Genomic DNA, 27,885 nt, shown 5'->3' on the forward strand with positions numbered 1-27,885 from the left:
TTTACAATCGTAAATATTTTCTGTACCAAACGCGGTCTTGACCTTGTTCTCTAAGATAGCTCGTTGTCAGTGCGGTTCTGGTGGTTATAAAAGCCGCCCTTGCGCGATGGCGAAGCAGCTGTCAGCCTGGATTCTACCGTCTTACCGTTATCATGAAGTGCCTAGGCTTGTGTGATACAGGGCTAGGGTTAGTCAACAGCAGAAAACACAAATGAGGGCTAAGGTAGAAACTTGGAGAGGAAAGAATGAGGCAAGAAGTCGGCGTCTACTTTCATACTAGGTAGCAGTTATACTAACTCTCTTGATAGCCAGGCAAGCAGCTACATGCAAATAAAGCGAGTTATTCACTGCACCCCTATCTATTGTCACACCTGGCCATCACCGTAATAGTAGTGATTTATCTTTCAGTGTTCGGGTCATAGTGTAGACTTAGTCACATTGACATGCAACTCTTATAGGGTAACGTAAAGCGTGAACGTGGCAAAGATGCTTCTATTCCTCCTGCCCTTCGTTCAAGGTCAGACCAGAACGTGTCGTGTTCCCCCCGCATATCAGTATGGAGTCAACTACCTAGGTATGATGTAGTCGTCGGTGCCTGAGGCATCAATAAAACAGGCAACGAGGATCCCACCGTCACGGCGCCAATTCGACGGAAGAAACTGAATATTCGAGAAAATCGACCACGAAATCCTCCCAATCGCTCGCTCACCGCGAAATATCCAACCTCGAGACCAGCCTTGTTGGGGTGTTGTTGTCGAGGCATCTTAATAATAGTCCCGCGCGGGAGAACCGTTATTATTGGGCTCTGCGAACTCCGCCACTACCACTGCGAACTTCCGCTTTCCAGCTGTCTCTCTCTCTCTCGCTTCCTCCCCTACTTCATCTTACCTTCAGAGTCTCTTCACTGTCACTGTCATTTCACCAGCTCCTCTTCAGAATCCCCCTTTCTTCTCTCCATTTTACCTCCCTCTCGAGTACCTGAATAGAGTGTGGTCTTCGCTCCGAGTGCGCGAGCGCACTTTCGTTACTAGATGGACAACGTAAGTCTTTGTCGTCCATTGCCTCCACGCAACCCCCGGAATTCCTACCGCCACACCGCTGAATTTCACGATAATTACCTTTTCTAACCCATCTTTCCCACTCTAGGTCGCAGATAATGAGATGCTCGTCGACGAATATGAGCAATATCACAATGACAGGACCGATGATGTCGTGGTCTCTCGGTCCGGTTCGGAGGAACCGGAGCCAGAGCCTCTCGCGAACGACTGTAAGGACATCTCTTTCGCAAATACTCTTGCCTTTCTGTTTCATCCACAAGGAGCTCCATAAGCTTTATGGAATGATCCCATCCTGTCCCCCGCCGCGGGGCCGAACCGCCCCGCAACTCGCAATCGCCCGTGCTGGTCCCCTTCCTAACTGACGTTTTTACTATGCAGTTCCTGCCATGATGGCGCGTGTTCTCCCGAAGGACCCCGACTTGGAGACCGAGGCCGAGGCGTATCATACATGGCATATTCAGGATTGGCGGAAAATGAAACGGAAGGAACATGGTCCGACATTTGAATGCGGAGGCTTCCCCTGGTTGGTTTTACCCCCCGATCTACCTTCGCCAAGATGAGATAGCTTCTGACGGTAGCTCACAGGAGGGTTCTCTTCTTCCCGTTCGGCAACCACGTCGAACACGCTTCGTTTTATCTGGAACATGCTTGGGAAAACGAGCCTCCCGAAAACTGGTATGCGTGCGTTCAGTTCGCCCTGGTCCTGTGGAACGTAAACGATCCCTCCATCAAGGTGTCTCACTGTATGTACGACGGTATTCTGCGGTGGTAAACCTGTTACTAACCCTCTATAGTTGCTACCCACCGATTTAATGCCGACGAGGGAGATTGGGGCTTCACCAGATTCTGCGAATTGCGGAGACTTTTCAACATCCCATGGGAAGGTCATGATTCACCATTGGTGCAGAATGACGAGGCCAACATCACAGCCTACGTCCGTGTGGTGAAGGATCCCACGGGAGTCCTGTGGCATAGCTTCCAAAAGTATGTACTCATCTCTCAAAGTTTACCCAGGGTTTGGATACTTATTTGAGCCAGCTACGATTCTAAGAAGGAGACTGGAATGGTCGGGTTGAAAAATCAGGGTGCGACGTGCTACCTCAACTCCCTTCTCCAATCGCTCTACTTCACCAACGCCTTCCGGAAGGCGGTCTACCAGATCCCGACTGAGGCGGAGGCCAAAAGAGACAACAGCGCTTGGACGCTGCAGCGGCTATTTTACAATCTCCAAACCAGCGAGAACTCGGTCTCGACGACCGAGCTGACGGCCTCTTTCGGCTGGGAATCGCGCCAGATATTCGAGCAGCAGGATGTACAGGAGCTTTCTCGAAAGCTGATGGAACGGCTGGAAGAGAAAATGAAAGGCACGCCGGCTGAAAAAGCACTCCCGGATATGTTCGTTGGTAAATCGAAGACCTACATCTCCTGCATCAATGTGGACTACGAATCGTCCCGCATCGAAGATTTCTGGGATATTCAGCTCAATGTGCGCGGCAACAAGACCCTCGACGACAGCTTCAGGGATTATATACAAGTGGAGACCTTGGAAGGGGAGAATAAATACGACGCTGGCCAGCCGTACGGTCTCCAAGACGCCAAAAAGGGCGAGATCTTCGAGAGTTTCCCCCCCGTCTTGCACCTGCACCTGAAACGCTTTGAATATGACATCAACCGCGATGCGATGATGAAGATAAACGACCGTCACGCTTTCCCCATGGAATTTGATGCCACCCCTTACCTCTCGAACGACGCCGACAAGTCCGAGCCTTGGATCTATCAGCTACACGGCGTGCTGGTGCACAGCGGTGATCTGAATGCGGGCCACTATTATGCTTTCTTGAAACCGACAAAGGATGGATTCTGGTACAAGTTTGATGATGACCGAGTGACTCGCGCTACGGATAAGGAGGTTCTCGAGGAGAACTACGGTGGCGAGTATGAACTGGCCAATGGCGCTGCTGGAGTTCGGCAACCATACACGCGCGGCTTATCGACAAAACGCTCGATGAACGCTTACATGTTGGTCTACATCCGGAAGTCGAAATTGGATGACGTCCTGCTTCCCATAACCAAGGACGATATCCCCTCTCATATTGGTATGGCCTGTCAGCAAAATGACATCTAGGTTGATTAACTAACAAGATCCGCAGAAACAAGGCTAGTGGAAGAGCGTGCGGAATTCGCGCGCCGCAAGAAGGAGAGAGAAGAGGCACACTTATACATTAATGTCGGAGTCCTGACTGAGGAGACTTTCCGATCCCACCATGGCTTCGATCTGACCAGCGCTGACTTGCCGGCGGGTGATCCTGCTCTCCCACAACAGTACCGGATCCTTAAAACAACCAAGGTCGGCGAGTTCGCCGAACAACTTGCTGAAGAGAAAGGTATCAACGCCAACCAGGTCCGGTTTTGGGTGATGGTCAACCGTCAGAATAAGACCACACGTCCTGACCAGGTTATCAAGGACCCGGAAATGACGGTTGAAGATGCTTATGTCAGATTTGGCACGAAAGGAAATCCCTTCAAGGTTTGGATGGAAGTCGGCGAACCGGCCGCGGATGGAACAGTTCCGTGGCCGGACAGCTCCAACACAGTTCTGGTTTTCTTGAAGCATTTCGATGTGCCGTCGCAAACGTTGACAGGTATCGGCCCCGTCTATGTTCGCAACAATCAGAAGGTTGGGGAACTTGGCCCCGTGATCCTTGAAAAGATGGACTGGCCTTTGGGCACGGAGTTCATGCTGTTCGAAGAAATCAAGCACAACATGATCGACTCCATGAAACCCAAGCAGACTTTCCAGCAGTCTGAAATCCAGGATGGCGACATCATCACCTTCCAGAGAACAGTCAAAGACACAGAGCTGCCTGCGACAGCTCTGTACCAGGATGCGACACAGTATTACGACTACCTCCTCAACCGGATAGACATTACGTTTGCCCCACTCAAGGCGACTGACGGCGATGAATTTACTCTGACCCTCAGTCGCAAGATGACCTACGATCAATTTTCCAAGAAGGTCGGGGAGCATTTGAATGTCGAATTCACCCACCTGCGGTTTGCCCCTGTACACGCAAGCACAGGAAAAGCCAAGCAGTTCATCAAGCGGAACCCGACGCAATCGAATCAGACACTTTACCAAATACTCAGCGGCCAAATGGCAGGCTATGGGTACAACATGAATCGTCCAGATGCACTGTACTATGAGGTTTTGGAGACGAGTCTGAGTGACTATGAGTCGAAAACGTGCCTTAAGGTGACCTGGTTACCGGAGGGTGTCACGAAAGAACAGGTGGTTGAGGTCTTGGTGCCGCGGGATGGGACAATTGCGGACCTCCTTTCCGGGTTGCAGAAGAAGGCAAACCTTGACGACGACACCATCCAGGATGTCCGCATCTACGAAACACACGCCGGGAAGATATACAAGGAATTCCAGCCGGATTTCAAGATTGCAGGCATCAATGAGTTTGTTACGTTATACGCGGAGAGAATTCCTGAAGAAGAAAGTAACATGGCAGAGGGCGAACGGACCATCAATGCCTACAACTTTGATCGGGAGCCCAGCAGGCCACATGGTGTTCCTTTCAAGTTTGTGATGAAGCCTGTAAGTTATGCGGGTGTGATTTTAACCAGAGAGACCACTGACCGGCCACAGGGTGAGATTTTCAAGGAAACTAAGGAGCGCCTTTCCAAGCGGACTGGCATCAAGGGCAAGCAGTTTGAGAAGATCAAATTTGCAGTTGTTCCTCGGTCGTTGTACTCCAACCCACGCTACCTCGAAGATGGTATGTTCAGCTATTCTGTATAGAGGTCCAAAGTATAAACTGACCGGATATATAGATGACATTCTCTCCGATATTGTTGGTGATGCCGATGATCTTCTTGGCCTTGACCATGTAAATAAGAGCCGGAGCTTCTGGAACCGAAGCGAGTCGTTTTTTATCCGATAGACGCATCACTCCAGTTTTGTGATCGTGCCGGGGTGAGGCAGCCCACGTGGAAGTAGTATCTGTCCACGGGGTATTTATTTGAGGAAAATCTAATCCATGTGAATTCTGGGAGAATCTGCTTGCACATTTCGTTTGCTCTTTTTAGACGGGCAGGTTTCGCAGTACTGCTAGCTACCAGGGGACATTGCTTCCAGAATATTGAGACGTGTGTGGCTGCCCCGTGGTTTCTCACTATTTGGTTTACGTTCATATAAGTTTCGAAGAATAAAAAAAGCCAAAAAGGTCAATTCAAGCAACGCGTCCCATAGTACGGAGTAGTGCCAACGGGATATCTCGATATGGCAGTTTGTTTGGTTTGTCCGGTCGGGATGCAAACGGGACAAACACGGAGTTCAACAGCTGTCCAGAACTTGGGACTTCCGGACCCGCGTGTGCCTCGAGATTGCCAGCAACCCCTGGAGAGTGCGCGCAACCGAGCTTCAGGCTCTCCGTTTCTTTCACGATGCGTTTTGCAGCTCTGGTAATAGGCCTTTTGGCCGCTTTCGTGTCGTCTGTGACCGCTACCGCCTTGACTTACCGGCTGGAGGCCAACGAGAAGGCCTGTTTCTACAACTATGTTGACCAGCAGAACGCCAAAGTCGCATTCTATTTCGCGGTGAGTACTCTCCAATGACGCTTACAATGTGTTCCGACAGTCAGAGAAAGAACGTGCTGACTTGCTTTCTTCTCTAGGTTCAATCCGGTGGTTCTTTCGATGTTGATTACGCGGTGGTCGGCCCCGGTGGAAAGGTAGTCTTGGATGGAACAAAGGAGCGACAGGGCGATTTCGTCTTCACTGCGCAGAGCATTGGAGAGTACCAATTCTGCTTCAACAATGAGATGTCGACGTTTGCTGAGAAGATTGTGGACTTTGAGATTGCGGTAGGTCCACCCCCGTTGGGGTAACGACCGAACGAGACGCCTAACGCACTGCCCTTTTGCCGAACAGATCGAAAACGAACAGCGCGCGCAACTCCCGTCCAAGCAGGGCGCCAGCCCCGAACAGGCCTCCGCGCTTGAGGAATCGATCTTCAAGCTCTCCGCCCAGCTGTCCACCATCTCGCGGAACCAGAAGTACTTCAGGACCCGCGAGAACCGCAACTTCAGCACCGTCCGTAGCACCGAGCGCCGGATCTTCAACTTCAGCGTCATCGAGGGCTTGATGATGGTGTCCATGGCGGGGCTGCAGGTCTTCATCGTCCGGTTTTTCTTCCAGGGTGCCCGGAAAGGTACGTCCCCAAGTTATCCCACTGACGACACTCCCTTCCCCCCTCTCCTCCTCCCCCTCCAATTACCCCCTTCGTCTCCCCTGGTGACGTTATCCCTCCTGGCTGGTGGCATTGGGTGTATGGGGCGCTAACCGGTGGTTGCAGGTTACGTGTGATGAGTGAGCATGATTGTTATAAGCTATGTCATTTTGATTCGGGCGTCTACTGTTGTAACTACTTCCCCAGTGGATTTAGAAATCCTTGTATTGAGCTGTTGAATTAAGCCAGTTAACAGAACGATTCACATAATTTTTTTTTCTACGGCGTACGTTGATCGGGGACTCGGCATTGTTCGTCGCTGGCCCGTGATTCATTCCGGTTTCCGAAACAGATTTTCCTCCTGCTCACCATGAACCAAGCATTCCCAACCGTGGGTACTACGTGTGTGGATTCGACGCGTTGTTGTCTGTCAACCATTAGGGAAATTAGACGCGGGAAAGGAAATGCCAATAGGCTTGTTTGTGCTGGTCAAAAAGGCGTCTAGTCCACGATGACCCTCGTGCAAATATTAGAACGATGTCATGGCGACAATCTTTGCGCAAGGGCCGGTCGATTTTCGAGGACGAAAACAGATTTTTCCCAAGAGAGCTAGAAAAGTCTGGAAGTGCAACGAATGGGGCCTGCTGCATGCTCTTCCTGCGTTCCCCCATCGACCATCCTTAGGGAAACCGGTACATGTGCTACGAAACGTGTGGATTGTATCACAGTCTCCGAGTGGACTGTCGCCGTCTCAGATGACGTTAAGGTGCAGGGGAACAGCGCCGCGGTAGGGGGGAGCCGCACCGTTTCTTTTGGCGTGGTATGATTTCGCAGCTTCTCCATGGCCAACGTGTCAATAGGGGTTGGGTGGCTTGGGTGATATCATCTAGAACCCGTGGTGTCTTCTCGTTCCTGGCTTGTACGGAGTACCCTGTCCTACTTGTCTGGTTTACCAGGGGAGGTGGTATTGATTTCCCGGTCTGTGTTGATACTTACCAGTCGCAGGGGCCATAGCTGTTACTTCCATGATCGGAGTTTTTCTAGACTGAGACCTGAGAAGTGTTGGAGAGTTGTAAGTCCAGAAAAGTTGCCTTCGGCTAGTATCTTAGTATCACCTTGCGTGGGGAGGTCCACCAGGAGACTGGAACCTACGTGCAGTCAGTACGGCGGACAGTACGCTACGATTTCCCGGCACGAATGTTTGGCTAGCAGTTGCAGCAGCTACTCGGTAGCATTGGAATCGATGTCTTGGTTGGTTCGGTCGTGGTCGACCAGCTCCTGCGACGGACGCTCCATGGCAGCCGGAGAGTCGGGCATGGGATGGCGTCGAGATCAGCTTTCCGTTGAGCATGCGTGGCGTCTAGTTTCTCCTGCGGCAATGCATGGTGCTTTTGATGGGCCGTCGAGAAAGGCCCCGGCATGAAGGCCCCCCCGGACAGGTCTAAGACGCTTGCGGCTAAATCCATTCGAGTGGCGAAAAATCCTGCTGATCTGCACCAGGCGTCAAACGGATTGGTTCTCGTCTGCGGTGGTAGGTCGAGGATGAACTTTGGGGGGGTTGGCGATTCGCCATTGAGGATGAAGAAATATCTGTCATTTTAAGGTTAGAGAAGACGATGTGGTGTAGGAGGATGGCCGCCTGCGCGACTGGTGTGCCTTTTAGTGTCGGCAGTGGTGAAGGGCTGTCGCTGTCGAGCAATATCTGTATCAGCTGGGGAGCTGATCTTCGGAAGAAGGTTCCGTGAACTTCGAATTTCTGTTCATGACATATTCTGGCTGGCTATGACCAGGATATTCGCTCGTATTCGGCACTCCTCACGGGCCATAATCTGGCCATTGGATGCTGGTGGGTGGATGATGACTCCGAAGGTGCTGGTCGTGGTTTGTATCGCTATTGATCAGGGCTTCAGCAGCCACCTGACGTCACCGGCCTCAGGCACTCCATCCCATTTTCCCGTTTTGTATTTTGCCTCAGGCGCTTTTCCCATGGCTCTGGACACTGTTATTCAGCAGTCCTGCATCATCGTCCACCGTTGACGCTCTGGAATATGACTCGGTGTCCAACCCCTATTTGGTCGGGCCGCCGATCAGAAAAATCTAGGCCTGTTTGGAGAGTTCAATTCCTCTCGTCTTGACCGTTATAACAATTGTTATGTCACTCATTATCTCGAAGACGGTCCAAAGTGGACAGCTCATGAGGCGGGAACCATCCAGCATACCTACATACCAGACTAACTAGCTAGTCTGCCTTTGGACCCATTTATGACACATTGCACTTCTTGGTCTCTTCCCGCCGTAACAAGACGGACTAGTGTCCGTAGTGGAAGCTGCACAATAGACTTTTGGTCCGTTCGCTGTTCGCATATGTAGCCCACCCACATCTTCAACAACCATCGTCATGTTATTACCAACTTGCTCCTTTGCAGGCCAAACAACCGGTGGGGATCTGCAGGGACGAGACCCTCTGCTGGGTGACCCAGTTGGAATCCTTCGGTGACCTCATACTAGTCCACTAGATGGGACCCATGGTCCATCCGGGGGAAGCACAACCCATAAACCTATAAGCTTGTGGAGTACGGTTATTTCCGATCGTCCTCTGATGTATTGAGCCATTCTGGTCCCAAGGATGTGTGAGTGGGCTTAGTACGATCGGTAACCTCCATCCATCTCCTCCTCCGCTCCCCTCCTGGATCCCCATGATGTCATGGGGTCGGCTATAGGACTGCCACTTCGTGGGTATGCTGAATGTGCCTGCTGTGGGCTAGAAGGAAGGATGCGAACCAATTGTAGCCCTTGTTCGGTCAACCTCCTGTTTGCTGCTGTGATCTCATGTCAAACCGTCCGGCCCCCTTATCCATGGATGCCCTTTTAAATTATGGCCCCCTCAGCGGGAGCTATCTCATCCAGAAACACACTTCTTGATCTATTCCCGTCTGGATTGTGATTACCTTTGGATTTTAAGCCTCTGACTTGGAAATATCTCTCTTTCTCTTTCACCCCAAGGTCTCCTTACTGCCTAGCCCTTTTCACAGATTCCTGCCCGCTGCGCTACCCTCGTACTAGGTGAGAAAGCATCGATGATTTGGCCTGCTGCGCTCTCAAGCCCGTCAATATGTGTTCCATATCTCTCGAGTTTGACGGTGCAGCATGTATCCGCCGTAGATGACTCTAGGGTCAGATGTGATGGCTGCAACTGATGTGTTTGTTTTATTTTCAGATACGCCTGCGATCATGTCCACTGTTAAGGAGCTGAACACTGTTGCATCTATGTCGCCAACAGACGGGGGAGGGTGTCGTCCTCCCGGGGAGAGGCCCCTTCCCCAGCTGCAGACACAACGGACCGCAGACCCTCGTACATCTATAGAAGACTACAGCCGAGTTATGCTGGAATACACTCAACACCGCATGGCCAACTTTACCGACCTGGATGACGACAAAGGGTCTTCGAGAAGCCGCAGCAGTAGAGGCAGTGAGACTAGTGGCAAGAGCGGTGATTCGTCGTCCACTGGCTTGTCCAAGAACTCCTCCGACTCTACCTCTGCAGGCATCAACCACCACGACTTTGCTGTTTCTGGTGATAGGGCAGAGCCCAGTGCAAAGACCAGCAGGTCAACGCATCTATGTTAGTTGCAGGTAGCACTTGCTGCCTTTGATAATAGTTATGCGCTTTTTGAGCAAGGTGTTTGACAGTTTACAGGGCCGATGGCTTCGGCCATTAGCTCCTGGCGTTTGACGTTTAGCGAGAGTACACTGAAAGCAATGGCAGAGCGAAGCGATCGATTTATCAACCCAAGCCATGGATGTGCTCGTGCTGAGCTGAGCTACAATGGATGTCACTCGTTTGTCTTGTTTGTTTTCCCCCGTTGGTCTTCTGGGATCCTGGATAGTATGGCGTGACTTGATTCTAGACATGAAATGCTTTCTGTTCGGGTTATTTCGACCCGGATACTGGCTTTCTGTCGTTGAACGTATCTTGTCTACTCCGTACTGTAGTCCTGTCCCTTTTTCTTCATTTGGTCGTTTGCTGTCCGCGGTTAGTTCCGGGCAGCTAGCATCAATCGACTTCGGGATCCCTCCAAATTCTTCTGTATAACTGAATTCCGTTCACATGGCGCTTGATCTTCTGCTTGTGTATTATCTACATCTTTGCAGCGATGTACGGCGGGTTTCCGTCCTCCCTGTGCCATGATGCATTATGACCTGATGAGTAGTTTGACACTTAGAATGACACTCGTGTGATTGATTTCCTGGCGTTTCCTTCTAATACTGGGCTAGATCGTCTCAAACCTTCTCGTGCTGGAATCCATCCAGGTCATTATGTGTCGAGGGCGTGAAAATGCAGACCCCTTGCATGTCCTGGGCCCCTTCATATAGGCCCTCCAACCATATGAGCCGATCTTTCAACGCAGCACATCCTACATCTACTACCACCTTTACGGGTCAATCAGTATAGAAATCGACGCTTCAAAATGACTTCCAGTCGCCTCGCCCTTGTTCAAAAGCCGAGTACATACCATACAAGAAACCTAGCCTCATGCTCGCCGCATTCCACCACGGGGCAGATCACCTAATCCTACATTCCAACTACCCCTAAACTCCCAGGGCTATTGGTCCAAGACGCGTGCCTCCTTGTACCTTAACTCCTGGACAACAGCAGCACTGCCTGTTCCACCATGGTCCATCCGGCCTCCCAGGCGTATGCTGAGGACAGGCACCGAACCGCGAAGCTTATCTTTACCAAGTCGGCCCCGTCACTTGCCTAGGGATAGACCTAACGCTTTGCACGAACTCAGTTCCCGTCCGTCCCGTCTGCCTGTCAATCTATCCGTCTGTCTGTTATATGCCGCACTCCCCTCGCCCTCGATAGCATCTCTCACTCTCAGCATAACCGTCCAAATACCCTACAACGATCCAATACTCCCTCGCATCCGACAGCCACAATGCGTATCATGACTCTTCTCGCCCTCGCGGCCCTCGCCACCGCCGTTCCCACCGGTCCCGGCGGCAGCAGCAGCAGCAGCAGCACGGCGGCGGTCGCGAGCTTGACCCCCGAGGAGCAGGCCAAGCTGGACCAGGCCGTCGAGCAATCTGCAAAGGAAAACTCCGACCCGACAAAATGCCCCGTCACCCACAAGTACCAGGCCTGCTGTCGGTCGCTGTCTGGGATCGGCGATGCCATTTTCCGCCCCATCGGCAAGTTGCTGCCGCCGTTGAAGGGGGCGAATTTAGCTTCGCCGGTGTCGTTTTCCTGTAAGAATTTGGCATTCCTTTCCTTGCGTTTTTCTTCTTGTTGGAGGGTGTGCACAGAGCTAACGGAGATGTGATGTACAGGTGAGCGGATGAAGGATGGTGAGGCGCCGGAGCATTGCGAAGATCAGGCGTCGTGCTGTGCGACGGATCCCAAGACGGTAGGCAGGCTTTCCGTGCTTTTATTGGCGTTGGGGCTGCAGAGCTGACTGATTGGTTCTTGCCAGGGGACTACCGATATCAACTCGTGTTTGGATTACAGAGAGACGGTTAACAAGTCGATGGAGGCGTTGCAGCGTAGTCACAATAGGCATTCTGCAAGGGAAGCCGTGGCGCTGCCGGTGGATTGGTAGGGATTTTGGCGATATTGATTGTGTTTGGGAGGAGTTGGTGCTTCTTCTGTGTTAATTATTTTTGGGTCTTGTAGGATCTCTAGTGGAGCTTTGGCAGTGCGGTAGTGTTTGGAGAATAACATTATATCCATGTTCATCACTAAGTTATCCAGAAGAAGTCCAGATCCCGTACCTCCCCTGAGATGTTCATTCATACATTCATGGCCATGGCTACACAACTACCGCCACCGCCCCGGCGGATACCCATGCTGCTGCCCCCAGCCTCCCCCTCGAGCTCCCGAATGAGGCGGAGGGAAATGATACGATCCTGGCGGCATCGGCTGGGCCGGCCCCATGTGCATCGGGGGGAACTGGCCCGGCGGAATGGCGGGAGGATAGCCCCCCGCATTCGGGGCGGGCGATCCATAATGCGACATCGGCGGAGGCGGCGGTGGGGGCCATGCGCCCTGGTAATTCGGGGGAGGAGGAGGGGGAGCTCCCGGCATAGAGGGAGGGAACTGCATCGGCGGGGGCGGTGGGTACCCTGGCGTCGGGTGGTTACCATGTTGACTATGAGGCGGGGGGAAATGGCGCGGAGCCGACGGTGCCTGCGGGGAGTAGGATTTCTCTCGGGATCGCGAGACGCTTCGAGACCGAGACCGGGAGCGCGAGCGCGAGTCGTACCGGGCTGCGCCTCTTCTCCGCCGCGGGGGCGGCGTCCGGCTGCGAGATCTCGACCGACTCCATCGGCTGTCATCGCTAGCGATGCTTTCGCTGTACCGCCGTTTACGTGGGCTGCGGCTGCGTGAGTCGCCGCGAGCGTTCCGGCTTTTCATCTGTTGGCAGAACGTTCGCGACCACCCGTAGTATGTGTCGCCGTTGACGATGTCGGCGGTGTCGGTGTCGCGGAGGACGGTTTGGCCCAGTTCGTCGATGTCGATGACTTCGTTTTCCTTGGCGTCGGGCTTGCCGGTGCCGTATATCCGGTCGACGTCCTTTAGGAAGTCTTTCAGCGCCGTCACAAGCTTCGCGTCCGCTGGGCCAGCCAGGAACTGCAGTGGTTTGATGGAGTCTGGGCGGAGGGGGATGGTCGAGTTGGGGATGATGTGGGGAACGAGGTTGCCGGCGGGGAGGTCATAATACGGCGTGGACGGATCGCCGTGCGTCGACGGCATCATGAATGGGACCTCTCGGCCTGGGAGCTTGGTCGCGGCGACGCTGCCCGCCTGGATGTCGGTGGACGTCGTGATGGGGCCGGACAGCGCGGAATTGTGAACAACCTCGCGCAGCTTGCTGACATAGTCGCTACCGTAGTAACCGTGCTCGGCCCAGATATCCAGCAGATCATGAAGACGCTTGTGGTGTTTCGGGTGTTTTTGTTGGTCGTAGGAGGCAGCGTAGCTCCAGAGCTCGACGAGGGATGGCTGCAGTGAGCCGGTCAAGGTGGAGAACGCCGCGGAGGAGTCACGATGGTACTTTGTGTGGTGGAAGAGGTCGTTGAGAAGGTAGAGAATGTGCAGGCGTTTCCGCTTGGACGAAGTGGTCGGCCGTGTCTCCGGCTTGCTCTCTTCCCCGAACGAACCAGCCAACACAACTAGGTATTTTCCCCAGACACCCACCCGATTAGAGGATGAGACGACATTGTTGAGAAGCCACTGTTTGCAGGTCTATGCAAGTCGCGCAAGATTTAGTATCTCGGAGGTATCGTCACCAAGGGCGCGCAGATCAAACCTGGATGTTTGCTGGCGAGCAATGCAACAACGCCCGGTCGAGCGCCGAATGGAATGCGGTGATCTCATCGCGCGGAACTGATGTAGGGTCCGGACGTAACAGACCGGCCGAGAAGGAGGCCTTCGCAATGGCGAGGTGGTGGGAGGCCATTGCCCGGCGTGAGATGGTGGTTGGTGTTGGACTGGATGGAGTGCGGATGTTGTTGGATTTAGATGCGCCCATCCACGTGATCTGGACCAACACTGCGCTTTGGAGCTGCTCTTGATGCTGATCAAAAAATAAACCCGATACATCCGGAGAAAGTATCTACCGCATAATTGAGCTAATGTCGAGAGGGACAAAAAAATGGAGTTGCGGGGAATCGAACCCCGGACCTTTCGCATGCGAGTGCATGCTAAGCGAACGTTATACCACTAAACCACAACCCCTTGCACGTGATGGAATGTGGAAATGAATGCTACATGAAGGAGGGTAATTTTTTTTTTTTCTATTTCATTGCAATGCACTAAGTATAGATATTTAATAGGATAGGAATAAAGGGGTAGGGGTAGGACGGAGTAAGAATTCATAAATCGATAGTAAAGGTAGATTCAAGTAGGACTAGAAGTCAAGAAGTAAATGTTTAATATATATATTTGTGAAGACTGTAGAGAAGCGAAGGCCGTGGATTACAGCAAAAATTAAAGCCTACACCCCCGAGCAGAACTTCAATGCCATCCGTGTCTCCTGTAGTTCCGTCCATGCAGGTGCAAAGAAGGAGCAACAGACGAAGAGCTCGGCGTCGCGGACGAAGATGCGGAGGAATAAGCAGTCGTAGAAGTGTAAGGAGCGGACGAAGGCGTGTAGACGCTGGATGAATATACTGGCGTGGGAGTGGCGCTGCTGCTGGCCACTGCGCTTGAAGATGGTCTCGGTGATGCACTGCTGCTAGCAATCCTGCTGGAAGACGGCGTCGGGGAGGCACTGCTGCTAGGTGATCCACTGGCGGTAGGGCCAAAGCCATAGCAAGCGCTATCCATGGGTATAGTAATCTCCTAAAAACAAATTAGATTCATCGTAGAACACAGACACAGCTCTACCCTACCGCAATTGTGACTTCTGCCACCGTATCCCCGCCGTCTGCCTCCGAAATCTCGGCGTTCAGACTAACACCCGCCTTTGGCGTCACGGAGACTCCCATGGTATGATTTTCAGGGTCATCCTTGCACACGCCTTCAGCTTGTTCTTCGCCGTCTTCGTAAGAATGTTCTATAAGGGGTGAGTAGGGATCAACAACAGCGGTGAGAAGCTTCGCAACTTACTCTCAGAGACAGACAAAGTAGCGCCGTAATAGGGTTTAAGATCAACCCCTGCCTCGTATCCCTGGCCTGCAAAAAGGTTAGATTGATCCTTATCCCATCAAATATTGAGCTTACCCAGAGCCTCAGCCGTAAGCTGGAGGCCGGCAGTGAGAGCCAATTCCATTTCAGCTTCGATCTTAGCCTCAATCGTGAAGGGCTCGGTCTTCGCACTCGGGGTCCAGCCGGAAGCTGACACGTCCGGATCGGTCAAAACAATCTCAAGCTCGGCAGAGTCTGACAGGCTGATGGTAACACCGGACGAAACTGAGGCGGAGCCGGAAACAGGGCCAATGGTGCCGACCAGCTCGAACGCGATCTCCGGTCCGACATCAAGAATACCTCCGGGGATGCTAATACCCCCAATCGGGATCGAGCCCAGAGGAATCTTCTTCTCAAATGAGTCGGTGAAGTTCCCACTGAGGCCGAGACTGGGGATGAATTTTGCGGAAACGCCATTTGGAGCCAGTGAGAACGAAGCTTCTTGAGGAACGCCCCATGAGGTCTTGATGTGGAATCCGAACTCAAACGAACCCGTAGTCCCACATTCTTCACAGGAATATGTGATCTTGAGATCGTCCACGGGGGTATCGAACTCCATGGAGCTCATCGGTAGCGGGTGGTTGAAGTCAACCGACAGGTCCTTGTCGATGTCTCGCTTCTTGGTAGCCGAACGAGACCCAGGAATATAGCCAACGGTGAGCTCGTAGTTCTTGACAGCATCTTTCCATTCGGTCGGTCTCCCATGGAGTCGGGCGGCATGTGAACGGTCGTCGAAAACAATCTCGGAGACGTTGAATGGCAGACGATGGGTGTTCCACGCACAGTCGCCGGTGCCGGCGACCATGATGAAAGTACGGTCATCCTCATCATTGACCCACTGCCACTTCCGTCTCACATATGCAAACGATGCGTGGTCCTTAAATCCCATAGTCAAGCTGGTGTTCGTGCACTGGATGGAGTTGAGCATCTTGCGGAACTTCTCCATCGACACAATGCTAGTTTTGTCTTCGGCGGTGTCGACGGTAAAGTTTGCCACGGCTTCCTGGCCATCTTTGCTGCCTGAGGAACATGTCAGAATCGACTGTTGGGTAGGTTTCAATTAGAAACTGTATACATACCACCCCAGTAGAAGGAGTCCTGTCTCTGAGGGTCTAAGCCTGAGTAATAAGATGCGTTATGGTTCTCAGTTCCTCGGACCATAAGACGCCTGGGTGTTAGGTGAGGCGGATCGATATCCTGGAAAACGAATGTCGAGAGGCCTTGTTGAGCAAGTAACGAGAGTACGAGGCTAGAAGCCATCCATGACCGCAAAAGGCCCACCATGTTGGGCTATCAAGAGGGGAAGTCCAGCAAAAACGCCAACGACAACACCCACGACAAGTGTAAGTGGCTCTAACGAATGTATAGGCCTCTGTATTTTGAACAAATTCATGATGTTTGGGCCAGAGATTTATTTAACGAGGTTCGTATCCCGCCAAGATCGACGATCTGAGTGTCATTTGGGCAACTGGAGCTTCTCTGAACGTATCTCGAACATCTTGCCCAATGAGCAGTTGAGAAGCCATTTTTAGAGATGTAGTTCAGGAACAAAAGATTGATCAGAGCCTTTGCTTCCTTCAGGGGCGAGGCGGCTGTGGCTAGGAAACGGAAATCCTCGTATTGCCGCGGGAAGCGATCCACCGCCAGACGCAGGAGATACTCCTTATTTGATAACGTTCATCGGGATGGCCCTCAGCACGAAGATCTTCTGTTCACGATGTTCATCACAATTTGTGTCTCGTATCCAAACGCATCGTTCGCAGGATCTGGCCTGTTCTAGGATGGTGGACATATTATGGACATATTATGGCTCATTATAAATAGAATGACCGTTGCCTTATCTTCAGTTGACCTGTCTTTCTGTTTATTATGAAGACAGAGCTCGTGATGTGAGACTGCTTGCAGAGAAATCTGGAACGGCGTCCCAACGTGGGTCGATAGTTGAGAGGTTGACAGCGCATTCCGAGATACTGATGCTGATGGTATAGGGACTTCCATCATAGAGTTGGAAGTGAATTGGACACATCATGAGAGCGACCTTTTCTATTTTGCCTCCGAATTAGAAGACAATGGTATCTGGGTCACTTTGCAGGGAACAAGGCCGATTCTCGTTGATAAAGTGTGCGTAAAGAACTGCGCTTTTGACGGTTGCTCTGTCGATGCGACCCGGTATTTATATGATCAAGGTACTCTGGTTGATTAAACAAGCTATGGTATGATGGTTTGTATCAGGGCCCTGAATATCATTGGGCCATGGTACAAGGGGATGACATCTCCGCCGGACTGAAGCCCGAGTCTGGGGTTTATCCGATCTATCCGCGTTATGCGTACCTGCTTTTCTTAGTAGTCGGAGAGGGGATGACATCACCGGGAAGTCAGCCTGAGGGCCTGAGGCAGGTGAGTTGCCCAAAGCGGCAAGGAGGGTGGCATGATCGGATCGACCATCCGCCTCAACTTGGAGTAGTATCGACCTCTTGTCGGATACTCTTTTCCCGCCATCAGAACAGCGGTGACCAGATGTTTTCGCCCAGCGGCCCGGTCTCGACTCATTCAGGGACGAACATTCGGACGAATAAGAATTTTCCACCCAAAAGGCGACGTACGCGGTACGCGGTACACCGTACAATCTCAGCACATCCCAGGCGACTTCGGCCCCGCATGTATCGGCCGGATTGCGCGAAAGTGCACGGCCATTAGCCCTGATGGCGTGAGGGGCCTGGCGGTTGACCCCATCCATGAAATGGCCACTGCAGGGACATGCAACGTGCCTACGCCCTGGCTTTCTGCGTCTACGGGAGTACAGCCCAGTACATCCATGCCAGCTTCGTCGGAAGCGAGTGCCTTATGCCTCAGATGATCAACTTCTGACGAGCGGAATGTTTGTCGTCATGATCCTCCTGCCTGTAAATGATTTTCCCGCGCGCTCTTTCTTTTATCCCTCAGGAGAATCGGATAGTGGGCCGAAGCGACCCCGCAAGGCGCTCCCATCGGGTCATTCGCTCCACTCGCCGCCGTGAGCTGACTCTATACAAGTCTACGGCGTAGATAAATACTCGCCCACTTCCTTGCCGTGATTGTTTGTCTTTCTTCTGTATTTTCCCTGATTTCTTCCAACATACCCACACCAACTATCTGGAGCAATCACCCAGTCGACTCGATCCTTTACCTCTGCCACTACTACTCCGCACGGCTATCCCTTAGTCAATATGACAGCCTCCGCTCTTCAGATGGTCCGCCCAACCATCCGTCACTTCTCCGTTCGTCGTCCTCAGCCAGACACGCGTACCTCGCGTTTCGTCACCCACTCTTGTCTTTTCTCTGCCGTTGTGCTGCCATTCATTCCCCCGGCCCTTGAGAGCTCCCGGGAGAAAAACCAGGGCTATCCAACCCACAACAAGTACGTCGTCATCTAGTATTAGCGGTGATCGACCGCATTAACGTTCCCATATGGAGTACATCTAACATATTATTTTTGCAGGCCCCATCCCCCACTGTGCTTCCACGCCCGGTAGATCCAGGCGTGGACACCCACGTGGATCGGGACCCGTCCACCAGAAGAGGGGTTCCCGGCACTTCTAGTATTTATGTGACGATTTATTTTACGGCATTCCCAACAGCACAGGTGGCTGTTGGGTCATTGACTTTTGGGCGTTTGGAACAGGAAGAAATCACTAGGAAACACATCATGATCCAGGGGAAGGGAACGGGCATCTATTTTCGGAGTTTGGGATTGGTCATTCCTTTATTTCTGTCCCGATTTGCTCTCATATGTGGCACTTCCTCATGGTCTGGAAGAGACCATTTGTAAGCATAATAAATGATATACCAGATTACAATATCACTTTACAGGCAGGCATCGCCCACAGGTCGAAAATAAGCAGATAAGCGACACCTCCCTCAAGGTGCATGCCAGATTTATAATATGTATACGAAGCTTAAAATCCCCGCACTAGAACATATGGTACAAGGTCCATCCCACTCCGACGAACCACATCGATATTTTGAGCGCCACCTCCACCCATCGTGGACCTATAAACCCGTCTCAACCCAACCGATTTCCTCGAGGCGGACGGAACGGCTGAGCCGCCTCGTACTTCCCCTTCTCCAGCACCCGGTCCGCTTCAGTTTCGGGTTCGTGGCGTGTCGGCGCAGGGTCGTGGCTTGCTTCCGTGCTGGGGGACGCTACGTCGTCCGCAGCGCTCTGGAACCGCGCCATGTTGGCTCGCTTCAGGCTCGGATTGTCGCCTGGCGTGGGCACAGGCTCGTTCATGGCAGCCTGGCGACGGTGTTCGGCTTCCATTGCGGCGAGCTGAGCCTTGCGCTTCATCTCAGCCTCATATCGGGTGGCGCGGTCGGCGTTGATCGACTTCTTTGCGAAGTAGTAGGCTCCGCCACCAGCTAGCGGGGGGAAATCGTTAGTCGGTAGTGCGGGGAGGAGGGCAGGATCGCGTACCGATGCAAAGAGCTCCCCAGCCCACCCTGTTCGTGGAAATTGAGTCGGGTCAGTCAGTCATCCATCCGGTTGTCGCGGCATTGTTCGCAGTCGTGCTCACCAGGTTGATCGGATCTGACGGGGACATCCGACAGGGGTCAGCATAGAGGGCATGGAAGTTGCAACGGGCAAGGGAAAGAACGTACCGTGTTCATGATTGCGTTCTTGGAGAGATGTGCAATAGCTGAAGATCGAAGAGAGCAACTTGAGTTGAGTAAACTACGTCAACGTCAAGTTCGGAAAGATGTGGGTGATTATCCAATCAGATCGTCTCCGCCACCCGTTGATTCCTCAGGCCAGAAACCACATCATTCCCTCTTTGTCGATCTCTCATCGCATCTCACCTCTCTCTCTCTCCCTCTCTCTCTCTCTATCCTGTACTACATCCCATACTTCTCTCGTATCCGTCTCATCAACGTCCCGTCACCCTGGCATGCGAGTACCTATCTGATCCTTCACGCTCTATCAGGCGCTGGTAGCCTTCGAGCGTCCCCATTCCTCTCGACCCTCGAGATCCCTGCATCGCTAGACGCTAGACTACTCTCCTAAAAGAAGCATCCATCCCAACTTCACACAATGCCCACTAAGCGGAAGGCAACGGACAGTATGGCTTCGCACGTTTCGGTAAGGTAGTTCAGGCTGACCTCCAGCTAGGTGGTCGGTCCAGTAGAGCGTCGAAACGCGCGACTCCCGTTCCTGACATCCAGGACATCGACAGTAGCGATGAATACTCGGAGTATGAGCCGGATGCGAAGGATGACAGTCTGAAAGGTAGCCAGATCGAGTAGTGGGAATCTCGCGCGAGTGCTTGCTGACTGGTTCGCTGAAGACGTCGTCGACAAGTTTTCGCTCGAAACGTTCAGCCACAAAAAGGACAGTGCTGTGCAGAAACAGGACCCCAACTTCGGATACAAAGACTTCTCCTCCCTGCATCTGAAACCCGATCATGCGAACCGCCCCCTCTGGATCGACCCCCTCAAGGGCACCATCACCCTCGAAAGCTTCTCTCCGCTGGCGCCTCAAGCCCAGGACTTCCTGACCACCATCGCTGAACCCCTGTCGCGCCCGACCCATCTCCATGAGTATCGCCTTACCGGAAATAGCTTGTACGCCGCGGTTTCGGTTGGTCTGCAGCCGCAGGATATCATCAACTTCCTCGACCGGCTGTCCAAGACACCGCTCCCCGATACGATCAAGTCTTTCATCATCGACTTCACGAAGTCATACGGAAAGATCAAGGTGGTGTTGAAACATAACCGGTTTTTTGTCGAAAGCACGGATCCGGCCATGCTTCAGATGCTTCTCCAGGACGAAGTCATCGGGCCTCAGAGGGTCCAAGGGTCGGAAGGTATCATCCAGCAAGCGGCTCCCAAGATGGGCGGCCTTGTCATCCCGGGTACGAAGGATGCCGCCGGCATCAAACAGGCCTCGGAACAGAAACCGGCAGAGGAGAACGGAGACGGCCGTCAAGACGACGCCTTACTCATGGCCATCCGCGACGATGATGATGACGACGATGACCAGGCGCAGGTACACAGCTTTGAAATCCCTAACGAGGCCGTGGAACCCGTGAAGGCGCGCTGTCAGGCGATGGGCTGCCCCGCACTGGAGGAATATGACTTCCGCAACGACGAGATCAACCCGACTCTGGATATCGATCTGAAGCCGAACGCCCGCATTCGAAGCTACCAAGAGAAGAGCCTGAGTAAAATGTTTGGTAACGGTCGTGCGAAAAGCGGCATCATCGTCTTGCCTTGCGGTGCGGGAAAGACCCTCGTTGGGATAACTGCTGCTTGCACTATCAAGAAGGGAACCATCATCCTGTGCACCAGCTCCATGTCTGTGGTCCAGTGGCGGAATGAGTTCCTGCGGTGGTCCAACATCGACCCTGGTGATATTGCCATCTTCACATCCGACAACAAAGAGAAGTTCCGCCGATCAACCGGTATTATTGTTTCCACCTACTCGATGGTTTCGCAAACGAGAGCTCGTTCCCACGACGCACAAAAGATGATGGACTGGATTCAATCACGGGAGTGGGGTCTCATGATTCTCGACGAAGTGCACGTCGTGCCTGCTTCGATGTTCCGTAAAGTCACCTCTGCCATCGCAACGCAGAGCAAGCTTGGTTTGACTGCGACGTTGCTGCGTGAAGACGACAAGATCAAAGACTTGAACTTCCTGATCGGGCCGAAGCTGTACGAAGCCAACTGGATGGAGCTCGCAGAGCAAGGTCATATCGCTAAGGTCCAATGCGCCGAGGTCTGGTGTCCAATGACGACGGAATTTTATTCCGAGTATATGCGGGAGAAGTCTCGAAAGGCGGCTCTTCTCTATATTATGAACCCTCGCAAGTTCCAGGCTTGCCAATTTCTTATCGACTACCACGAAAAGCGGGGCGATAAAGTCATTGTCTTTTCAGACAATGTGTATGCTCTTGAACGGTACGCACTGAAACTGAACAAGGCTTATATCTACGGTGGCACCCCGCAGAACGAGCGCATGCGGATTCTTGAGAACTTCCAGCACAATGAACAGGTCAACACTATCTTCCTGTCCAAGATCGGAGACACATCGCTGGACCTTCCCGAAGCCACCTGCCTCATACAAATCTCCTCCCATTACGGTTCGCGTCGTCAGGAAGCTCAGCGACTGGGCCGCATTCTGCGGGCGAAGCGTCGAAATGATGAAGGATTCAATGCCTTCTTTTACTCCCTCGTGTCGAAGGACACGGACGAAATGTTTTATTCCTCGAAGCGCCAGGCATTCCTCGTCGATCAAGGGTATGCCTTTAAGGTGATTACTCACCTCCAGGGCATCGAGAACTTGGATGGTCTTGCATATGCCACTCCCGGAGAACGCCGCGAGCTCCTCCAGGAGGTCATGCTACAGAACGAAACATCCGCAGAGGTGGAACATGTCACCGACGATCTGTTCTCTGAGCGGTCTGGAGGCGCCAAGGGCAAGAAGGGTGCCGTGAGACGTAGTGCTGCTACGCTGAGCGGCCTGGCCGGTGGCGAGGACATGGCCTACATTGAGTACAATAAGAGCAGGAATAAGCAGCTGAAAGACAAGGCCGGCCATCACCCACTGTTTAGGAAGATCGAGCGCGACCGCCAGAAAAGGCGGAATCAAATGGAGGAAATGCGACAGAGTGGGGATTTTAGGCGCTGAGCTCAACATTTACACTACTGCGATGCTTGGACTTATAAGTGTATTCTAGGAACATAAATTGCATCTACAGCATGATATATAGGGAAGATCATTTGGAAGATACTCTTCTTACTAATTCCAAACTTTGGTTGCGATTCTAGTCCGGTGGCTTACTTGAGAATGACATATGAAGCTGTAATGTCCCGCTGGCGATTGGGTGGACCGTCATCCGATCTGCAGAGCACTTCGGTCCACGGACTCTGCAAAGCACCGAAGACCGGCTATATTTAACTACCCCGGATTCTGGAGCTCGTATTACAAATGAAGCGGGTATAGACGCATCTGGCCGCGCTCTGACCGACATATATGGATGTATAAGAGTTTGTGGGCTGGACAAGAACTGAAGCCTTCCTTCGAACCAGCTAAATGCCCACAGTCTACTATCGACAATGGCAACCGCGACGAGAATCCAACTGTCCCCCTCTGACACGGGCGTTTACTCCTCTAACGTGAGAGAGGACTCTGCTCGGGTTGCGAGCGACATCCTGCAGGAGAACATAGAGAGACACCATATCTACTTCAATGACAAGGGATTCCATAGTACGTTGGGCGCCACCATTGTAGGGCACATATAGCTGATTGTATATTGCAGACCATATCGTCCACCAAGTCCTTAGTATATATGCCTTGGGAGGGACTCCGGAACAAATCCAAGTTGCGTATGACAGGGAAAAGAAATATCAGAGACCTGCGTTTCCTGCGAACGAGACAGTGATCGAATCGCTTCACAAAGAGGCTGCCTTCGAGAAGTGTCTGGAGAAGGAAGAAAACTACCCTAACTTCTTGGCCTTCTTCCAGCGGCAGATCGATAAACGGGGTGTGGAAGACGTGCTCAACCAGTATTTGTTCTCTGGGACAACGATCGCAGAGCAAATGTTCATTCGGCTCTTTGAAGGTGCATCTCTATTCCAGCAACTGGCTCTCCTGCAACATATTCTCACCTGCTTACAGGACTCCTCCACCCTCTGATCCACCTCGGCTTCGGGATCGAATTCAACCAGCCCGCGATCATCGCGGAAGCTCTCGCCCAGACGGCCGTCCACAGAAACACGCTGCATCGGTTCTTCCAACACACCGAGGCGTTGGCCGGCGGAGTCGGGCAGCCAGGAGGACTGCCGCTGGTGGAAATCATGAAGCAGATCCAGTCCTCCCAGAAACTCACTCGTTCGGCACACAGCGACGATAACAGCCGGATCCACGATGGGGTTCTTGCACGGGCCTTTGATGAGATGGTTGACGCCGCTGCTAAGTATCGTGTCCCGGCGGATTCCTTGCAGATGAAAGCGGCCGAGATGATCAGCAACGTGGGTATGTAGTACTCCAATGTCTAATGGGACCACGCGTCAGTGAAATAAAGTGGCTAATTGCACCGTGCAGTCCATTACGCGGCCGCAGCGCAACAACCGGGAAAGCAGGTGAAATTCGACTTCTTCTACATCCACGGCGTGAACTGCTCGATCTTCTTCCCGAAGCTCATGTCACTTTCATTTGTGGATGTGCGCGCCAGACAGCGACTTCTCGAGTGTAAAGGCCGCATGGATCTTCTGATATATGTCGCTTATGGCGCGCCTAGCGTGTACGATGCTGATGGCCCGAAGAGGCCGCGATATAGGGCGTCGACAGACTGGGAGACAGCTTTTGCGCATAGTGTCGCCCATCCGGACGACGATGGACATCTGCCGAAGCTGGTGCGGGCAATCGCGTATGGTGAGCGTGTTTGTGCGCCTTTTGCCAGGAATATGGACCTTCCTGTGAAGGATGAGGATTGGAGGAAGATTGTTAATATGGGTGAGTTGATTTGATGTCGAGTATAGGGCTGGATGTTCTCATTCTAATTCGCATAGTATATGATTCCACTGCGTATACGACGCCGGTCACGTGGATTCGAGGTGCGGGCTTTGAAGAGGCGTGGGCTGGTGTCGAAAATGCGTCTAAGCTTTGAGGTTGTACGAGTCTTGATTTGGCTGTTCGATGGTGCTTTTTTTTTGGTGGGGGGGGGGGGGGGGGGGGGGGGGGGGGGGGGGGGGGGGGGGGGGGGGGGGGGGGGGGGGGGGGGGGGGGGGGGGGGGGGGGGGGGGGGGGGGGTCTAATATGAAGGCATTTTGTAAGCCCTGTTTTGTATCTGAATGATTCTGACTCTATGCAACTGTGAAATTACTTTCTACACGTAAGAGTATATGTGCGACTAGTATGAAAGAGCTCGCGATGGCCATATTTTCGAGGAGATAGACCATGTCATTTGCGCCCCAAGGACCGGTTGGTGGTATGATTCGCGCTCAGGGTCCACTCAAGCATGACTGCACGAGGTCCCCGGTTCGGCGTACTTTTTTTCTTTTTTCTCTTTTTTGTTTACGGTCGGTGTTGCACTGTTGGTTCGCCCTTCGCTCCGCACGGGGACTTTGATGGTATCACTAGAAGTTCCAGCATAGGGACGCCAACATTACGTGCGGCTGTGGTGATACAAGACTCCGAAGAATATCAGTCTCTGCCGCCAAGCCCAGCGGGGCTTCTCTCGCTGACCCAAGGCAGGATACTTCAAGCTACGACTACGGCCAGACGCTACTGACAGCTACTCGGAGGACATCGCGCACTACAGGTCGGGCTAGCGCCGTGATTCACCCTGGCCTACAGGACTCAGCCTTATGCAGGAGCTCTCTAGGCAACTGGCCATTCTGGAATCTCATGTATTTAGAATCAGGTGAACAGCCCTAGCTTAGTACGTACGTACCTATGCCCACTGGAGGCCTCTGGAGGAGGGTCTGCCCTCCCCACCGGCACGCTACGTACTGGACTACCTACCTACTACCTCTTGGCCAATCTGGAAATAATCTGGCGTAGCCTGACTCGCAAAAAGTAAAATATCCAACACAAGGCACTGTTGATTGTCACTTAATGGAAGTTGGAGAATTATGAAGCGCTGTGATTGGATGTGCTGGATATGCACTGCCCTATGCCCAGCCCTTAGCTACTCCTCACCACATTTCCCAAGAAAGACCAAATGATGGACATACCATGTACGTAGTACATCGTTGCCAGTTCGATCTATGACATCACTTCAATATACATATATTCCGGCCGACCAGATGTGCCTATTGACCGGGGAAAGACACCAACAGTATTACCAATGTTGCAGACGACTCCTTCCATCAGCCCGAGTAAACTTGTCCCGGCCTGAATAGACCACATTAGCACCGAACCCGCAGACCTGAACCACCAGCCAGCGTGAACTTCAGAGGTCTTTCTGGGAGCCTGAAGCGCTAAGTTGGGTTGACCGCCGTACAGCGTAGTGATTGGCTTCCAAGCCGATTACCCGTATTCCCAGGATGCAGTCGACCCATAAGGCTACAACATACGCTGAATCACTTGGAAACATTTGCCAAGGCTTGGCCTTCGATACATAATGGAGTCGGGCAAAGATAGTGTATAACACGTGCACTGCCACTCTGGGCAGCAGATAAATCAGAAGATAAATAGCGTGAGTTACACCGTCAGTGTATTCGGTTATCCAGTCAACATTCATTTCCTCAAACCAAAGGAACTTGACAAACCTAGCTTCCATCGAAACAATCTCTCCTTCCTAGCACAAAACAATATGTCGTGGCTCGATCTATTGTCCAAGAAGAACAAACTTCCTCCGTCGCACCAACTAGACCCCGAACGTGAGGCCTGCCGTCAGGCGGCCTTCGATAAATATATCGCGAATAAACCATGGTGGGAGAATTCCCAGGAGAGAAAAATCCTCCGGTCTGCTGGCAGGGTTCATGTACTTGGAGTATCCGTAGGGCTTGGGGTTGGGGGAGCCGGATGTTGATACCATCCATGTTGATACTGGTGTATTGGAACCTTACGATATTCTTGGCTGCTGCTAGACACCCAGTGAACAGCAAAACTACAGGCGTTACTTTAGGGTATGACCAGATATGGGTTGTATCTATCTTCACGATTATCACCTGCTGCCGAATTTCATCCACTGTAATGCCCGAAACAAAGATATATAGAAGATAGCTTTGACGCAATTGCCCAATATGCCGTCTTGCTGAATACCTATATGAGCCTTCTTACTATTGTATAAGAAAGAGTAACCCCCCCCCCCCCAAAAAGAAAAAAACCAAAACATACGACAGCCGGGATTTCGCTGGTGGTCACCCACCCAACTATCAACCGGCCGCCGTGTGGCTTACGTGCGGTCAGTAGTCGGGTGGGTGCCTCTAAAGGTTGTGAGCTGGTGTGAGCTCTCTTAGCCCTCGCACGACTAGCGTAGATGCATTATAGAGTGGTGTGACATTATATGGACACTTACACCCCTGATGCAATATCACTTCCGTGGTGTTAAGAGACTTATAGAGCGAAGGGATCGTTCATCTCGATTAGCCCCACGCCTCTACTTATAAAACAATCGGGTATCTTGGCGTATGCACTTCGTCAATACTCAATATAAGCGGTAGGATTATCTGCATTTGCCAACAAAATAACGTAGAGTCCACTGGCTTAGCGTAGGCGCACTCTATTTATTAAACACACGTGATCTTAGAGAGCAGAATTAATAGACTACCTCCAATCTATAAGGAGCTTCATTCAAATTCCAATTGATAAACTTAACGCAGCAAAGCTGTATATACGGGAACTTGGATGATGAGAATTGCATCATTCCTAGATACTACGGATTGCAGTGCTACGGACTTTGATCAGAGTTTTCAGAGTGTGACGAATTTCTACGGTAACCAAGAGTTGGATTTCAAAGTTTCGAATGAAAAGGAGTGCCCGGCTCGACACAGACTCACTCTCACTAGAGTATGCTGTAGAATAAGTAGGCCAGCCTCTATCTATCGAAGCGGGTGGGATAAGCAACCGCGGAGCATTATTCCCTGACGCAGGGAATGGAGATTGGATCGTCTGAAATCCTATCAAATTATATCAGGATGACAATAACTCGTAAGTTGTGAAAACGGCTGATCTGTTAGATAGAGGAGAGACTTAGAACTCAAGTCATTTCATTTCCTCTGCAGTGCGCCTCGTGAGCGGAGAAGATATACCATATACATGGCATATTAGTGACTGCTAAATCAAACCGCTATTTAGAAATCAATGACCAAGGACTCTGTTGGTGTATATATAGAGCTTCACGCTTTATTTTAGGGGCTCTTTCTGGGCTGTTCACCCTTGTGATACTAGAAGGGCTCAGAGGTCCCAACTGATTCTC

The 27,885-nt window shown here is 52.2% G+C and overlaps 12 protein-coding genes and 1 non-coding gene across 13 annotated transcripts; 8 read left to right on the forward strand and 5 right to left on the reverse strand.

The window, feature by feature from the left end:
* Window positions 1–457: 457 nt before the first annotated feature.
* BDV59DRAFT_175587 (uncharacterized protein) lies at window positions 458–814 on the reverse strand (the record flags this gene model as incomplete). The annotated part of the gene is made up of 1 exon (XM_073689286.1): window positions 458–814. A coding segment is annotated over exon 1 (197 nt), but the record flags the coding sequence as incomplete, so codon positions are not given.
* Window positions 815–897: 83 nt separating this feature from the next.
* Window positions 898–5,089, forward strand: BDV59DRAFT_12086 (ubiquitin-specific protease UBP15). Its single transcript, XM_073686792.1, has 9 exons — window positions 898–1,040; window positions 1,147–1,267; window positions 1,437–1,581; window positions 1,644–1,801; window positions 1,853–2,042; window positions 2,097–3,154; window positions 3,209–4,659; window positions 4,711–4,840; window positions 4,896–5,089. Exons 1-9 carry the CDS (start codon window positions 1,032–1,034, stop codon window positions 5,003–5,005), a joined length of 3,372 nt encoding a protein of 1,123 aa, XP_073549265.1. The 5' UTR covers window positions 898–1,031; the 3' UTR covers window positions 5,006–5,089.
* Window positions 5,090–5,433: 344 nt separating this feature from the next.
* Window positions 5,434–6,552, forward strand: BDV59DRAFT_175589 (emp24/gp25L/p24 family protein). Its single transcript, XM_073689287.1, has 4 exons — window positions 5,434–5,660; window positions 5,738–5,926; window positions 5,994–6,273; window positions 6,418–6,552. The coding sequence occupies exons 1-4, from the start codon at window positions 5,508–5,510 to the stop codon at window positions 6,426–6,428; spliced, it is 633 nt and encodes a 210-aa protein (XP_073549266.1). The 5' UTR covers window positions 5,434–5,507; the 3' UTR covers window positions 6,429–6,552.
* A 2,646-nt stretch (window positions 6,553–9,198) lies between these two features.
* Window positions 9,199–10,018, forward strand: BDV59DRAFT_12123 (uncharacterized protein). The gene is made up of 2 exons (XM_073686804.1): window positions 9,199–9,354; window positions 9,509–10,018. Exon 2 carries the CDS (start codon window positions 9,523–9,525, stop codon window positions 9,916–9,918), a length of 396 nt encoding a protein of 131 aa, XP_073549267.1. The 5' UTR covers window positions 9,199–9,354; window positions 9,509–9,522; the 3' UTR covers window positions 9,919–10,018.
* Window positions 10,019–11,231: 1,213 nt separating this feature from the next.
* Window positions 11,232–11,891, forward strand: BDV59DRAFT_200849 (uncharacterized protein; the record flags this gene model as incomplete). The annotated part of the gene is made up of 3 exons (XM_073693677.1): window positions 11,232–11,541; window positions 11,623–11,699; window positions 11,766–11,891. The coding sequence occupies 3 exons, from the start codon at window positions 11,232–11,234 to the stop codon at window positions 11,889–11,891; spliced, it is 513 nt and encodes a 170-aa protein (XP_073549268.1).
* On the reverse strand, window positions 11,806–13,870 carry BDV59DRAFT_175591 (RNA polymerase II-binding domain-containing protein). Its single transcript, XM_073689288.1, has 2 exons — window positions 13,602–13,870; window positions 11,806–13,537 (listed from the first exon to the last, which is right to left on the reverse strand). Exons 1-2 carry the CDS (start codon window positions 13,821–13,823, stop codon window positions 12,110–12,112), a joined length of 1,650 nt encoding a protein of 549 aa, XP_073549269.1. The 5' UTR covers window positions 13,824–13,870; the 3' UTR covers window positions 11,806–12,109.
* Window positions 13,871–13,947: 77 nt separating this feature from the next.
* BDV59DRAFT_t82 lies at window positions 13,948–14,029 on the reverse strand. Its single transcript has one exon. It is a non-coding gene; the product is annotated as a tRNA-Ala (tRNA).
* Window positions 14,030–14,308: 279 nt separating this feature from the next.
* On the reverse strand, window positions 14,309–16,264 carry BDV59DRAFT_192411 (uncharacterized protein; the record flags this gene model as incomplete). Its single annotated transcript, XM_073692041.1, has 5 exons — window positions 14,309–14,635; window positions 14,686–14,825; window positions 14,903–14,968; window positions 15,017–16,000; window positions 16,060–16,264. 5 exons carry the CDS (start codon window positions 16,262–16,264, stop codon window positions 14,309–14,311), a joined length of 1,722 nt encoding a protein of 573 aa, XP_073549270.1.
* Window positions 16,265–17,952: 1,688 nt separating this feature from the next.
* Window positions 17,953–18,905, forward strand: BDV59DRAFT_12195 (uncharacterized protein). The gene is made up of 2 exons (XM_073686825.1): window positions 17,953–18,377; window positions 18,434–18,905. The coding sequence occupies exons 1-2, from the start codon at window positions 18,187–18,189 to the stop codon at window positions 18,786–18,788; spliced, it is 546 nt and encodes a 181-aa protein (XP_073549271.1). The 5' UTR covers window positions 17,953–18,186; the 3' UTR covers window positions 18,789–18,905.
* Window positions 18,906–19,022: 117 nt separating this feature from the next.
* On the reverse strand, window positions 19,023–19,627 carry BDV59DRAFT_200852 (uncharacterized protein; the record flags this gene model as incomplete). The annotated part of the gene is made up of 4 exons (XM_073693678.1): window positions 19,023–19,378; window positions 19,434–19,459; window positions 19,534–19,547; window positions 19,619–19,627. The coding sequence occupies 4 exons, from the start codon at window positions 19,625–19,627 to the stop codon at window positions 19,023–19,025; spliced, it is 405 nt and encodes a 134-aa protein (XP_073549272.1).
* A 51-nt stretch (window positions 19,628–19,678) lies between these two features.
* Window positions 19,679–22,774, forward strand: BDV59DRAFT_12175 (TFIIH/NER complex ATPase/helicase subunit SSL2). The gene is made up of 3 exons (XM_073686817.1): window positions 19,679–20,076; window positions 20,127–20,243; window positions 20,302–22,774. The coding sequence occupies exons 1-3, from the start codon at window positions 20,049–20,051 to the stop codon at window positions 22,644–22,646; spliced, it is 2,490 nt and encodes an 829-aa protein (XP_073549273.1). The 5' UTR covers window positions 19,679–20,048; the 3' UTR covers window positions 22,647–22,774.
* Window positions 22,775–23,074: 300 nt separating this feature from the next.
* On the forward strand, window positions 23,075–24,627 carry BDV59DRAFT_200854 (questin oxidase family protein; the record flags this gene model as incomplete). Its single annotated transcript, XM_073693679.1, has 5 exons — window positions 23,075–23,225; window positions 23,278–23,580; window positions 23,637–23,993; window positions 24,063–24,473; window positions 24,530–24,627. 5 exons carry the CDS (start codon window positions 23,075–23,077, stop codon window positions 24,625–24,627), a joined length of 1,320 nt encoding a protein of 439 aa, XP_073549274.1.
* Window positions 24,628–26,195: 1,568 nt separating this feature from the next.
* On the forward strand, window positions 26,196–26,740 carry BDV59DRAFT_175623 (uncharacterized protein). The gene has a single exon (XM_073689289.1). The coding sequence runs from the start codon at window positions 26,394–26,396 to the stop codon at window positions 26,688–26,690; it is 297 nt and encodes a 98-aa protein (XP_073549275.1). The 5' UTR covers window positions 26,196–26,393; the 3' UTR covers window positions 26,691–26,740.
* Window positions 26,741–27,885: the final 1,145 nt, after the last annotated feature.

The sequence above is a fragment of the Aspergillus ambiguus genome (assembly GCF_047715705.1).
Source record: "Aspergillus ambiguus strain CBS 117.58 unplaced genomic scaffold BDV59scaffold_10, whole genome shotgun sequence".
Classification (NCBI taxonomy): domain Eukaryota; kingdom Fungi; phylum Ascomycota; class Eurotiomycetes; order Eurotiales; family Aspergillaceae; genus Aspergillus; species Aspergillus ambiguus.

Bases quoted from the DNA above. Each gene is read 5' to 3' on its own strand.
- BDV59DRAFT_12086 (XM_073686792.1), top strand. The intron at 1,582-1,643 runs GTTGGTTTTACC...GGTAGCTCACAG, and splicing joins GAATGCGGAGGCTTCCCCTG to GAGGGTTCTCTTCTTCCCGT. The intron at 4,660-4,710 runs GTAAGTTATGCG...GACCGGCCACAG, and splicing joins TCAAGTTTGTGATGAAGCCT to GGTGAGATTTTCAAGGAAAC.
- BDV59DRAFT_175589 (XM_073689287.1), top strand. From the start codon at position 5,508: ATGCGTTTTGCAGCTCTGGTAATAGGCCTTTTGGCCGCTTTCGTGTCG. The intron at 5,661-5,737 runs GTGAGTACTCTC...TTTCTTCTCTAG, and splicing joins AAGTCGCATTCTATTTCGCG to GTTCAATCCGGTGGTTCTTT. The intron at 5,927-5,993 runs GTAGGTCCACCC...TTTGCCGAACAG, and splicing joins TTGTGGACTTTGAGATTGCG to ATCGAAAACGAACAGCGCGC.
- BDV59DRAFT_12123 (XM_073686804.1), top strand. From the start codon at position 9,523: ATGTCCACTGTTAAGGAGCTGAACACTGTTGCATCTATGTCGCCAACA.
- BDV59DRAFT_175591 (XM_073689288.1), bottom strand. From the start codon at position 13,823: ATGGGCGCATCTAAATCCAACAACATCCGCACTCCATCCAGTCCAACA. The intron at 13,538-13,601 runs GTTTGATCTGCG...CGACTTGCATAG, and splicing joins GCTCGCCAGCAAACATCCAG to ACCTGCAAACAGTGGCTTCT.
- BDV59DRAFT_12195 (XM_073686825.1), top strand. From the start codon at position 18,187: ATGACAGCCTCCGCTCTTCAGATGGTCCGCCCAACCATCCGTCACTTC. The intron at 18,378-18,433 runs GTACGTCGTCAT...TCCCATATGGAG, and splicing joins GGCTATCCAACCCACAACAA to TACATCTAACATATTATTTT.
- BDV59DRAFT_12175 (XM_073686817.1), top strand. From the start codon at position 20,049: ATGCCCACTAAGCGGAAGGCAACGGACA. The intron at 20,077-20,126 runs GTATGGCTTCGC...ACCTCCAGCTAG, and splicing joins TAAGCGGAAGGCAACGGACA to GTGGTCGGTCCAGTAGAGCG. The intron at 20,244-20,301 runs GTAGCCAGATCG...GGTTCGCTGAAG, and splicing joins GAAGGATGACAGTCTGAAAG to ACGTCGTCGACAAGTTTTCG.
- BDV59DRAFT_175623 (XM_073689289.1), top strand. From the start codon at position 26,394: ATGGTGGGAGAATTCCCAGGAGAGAAAAATCCTCCGGTCTGCTGGCAG.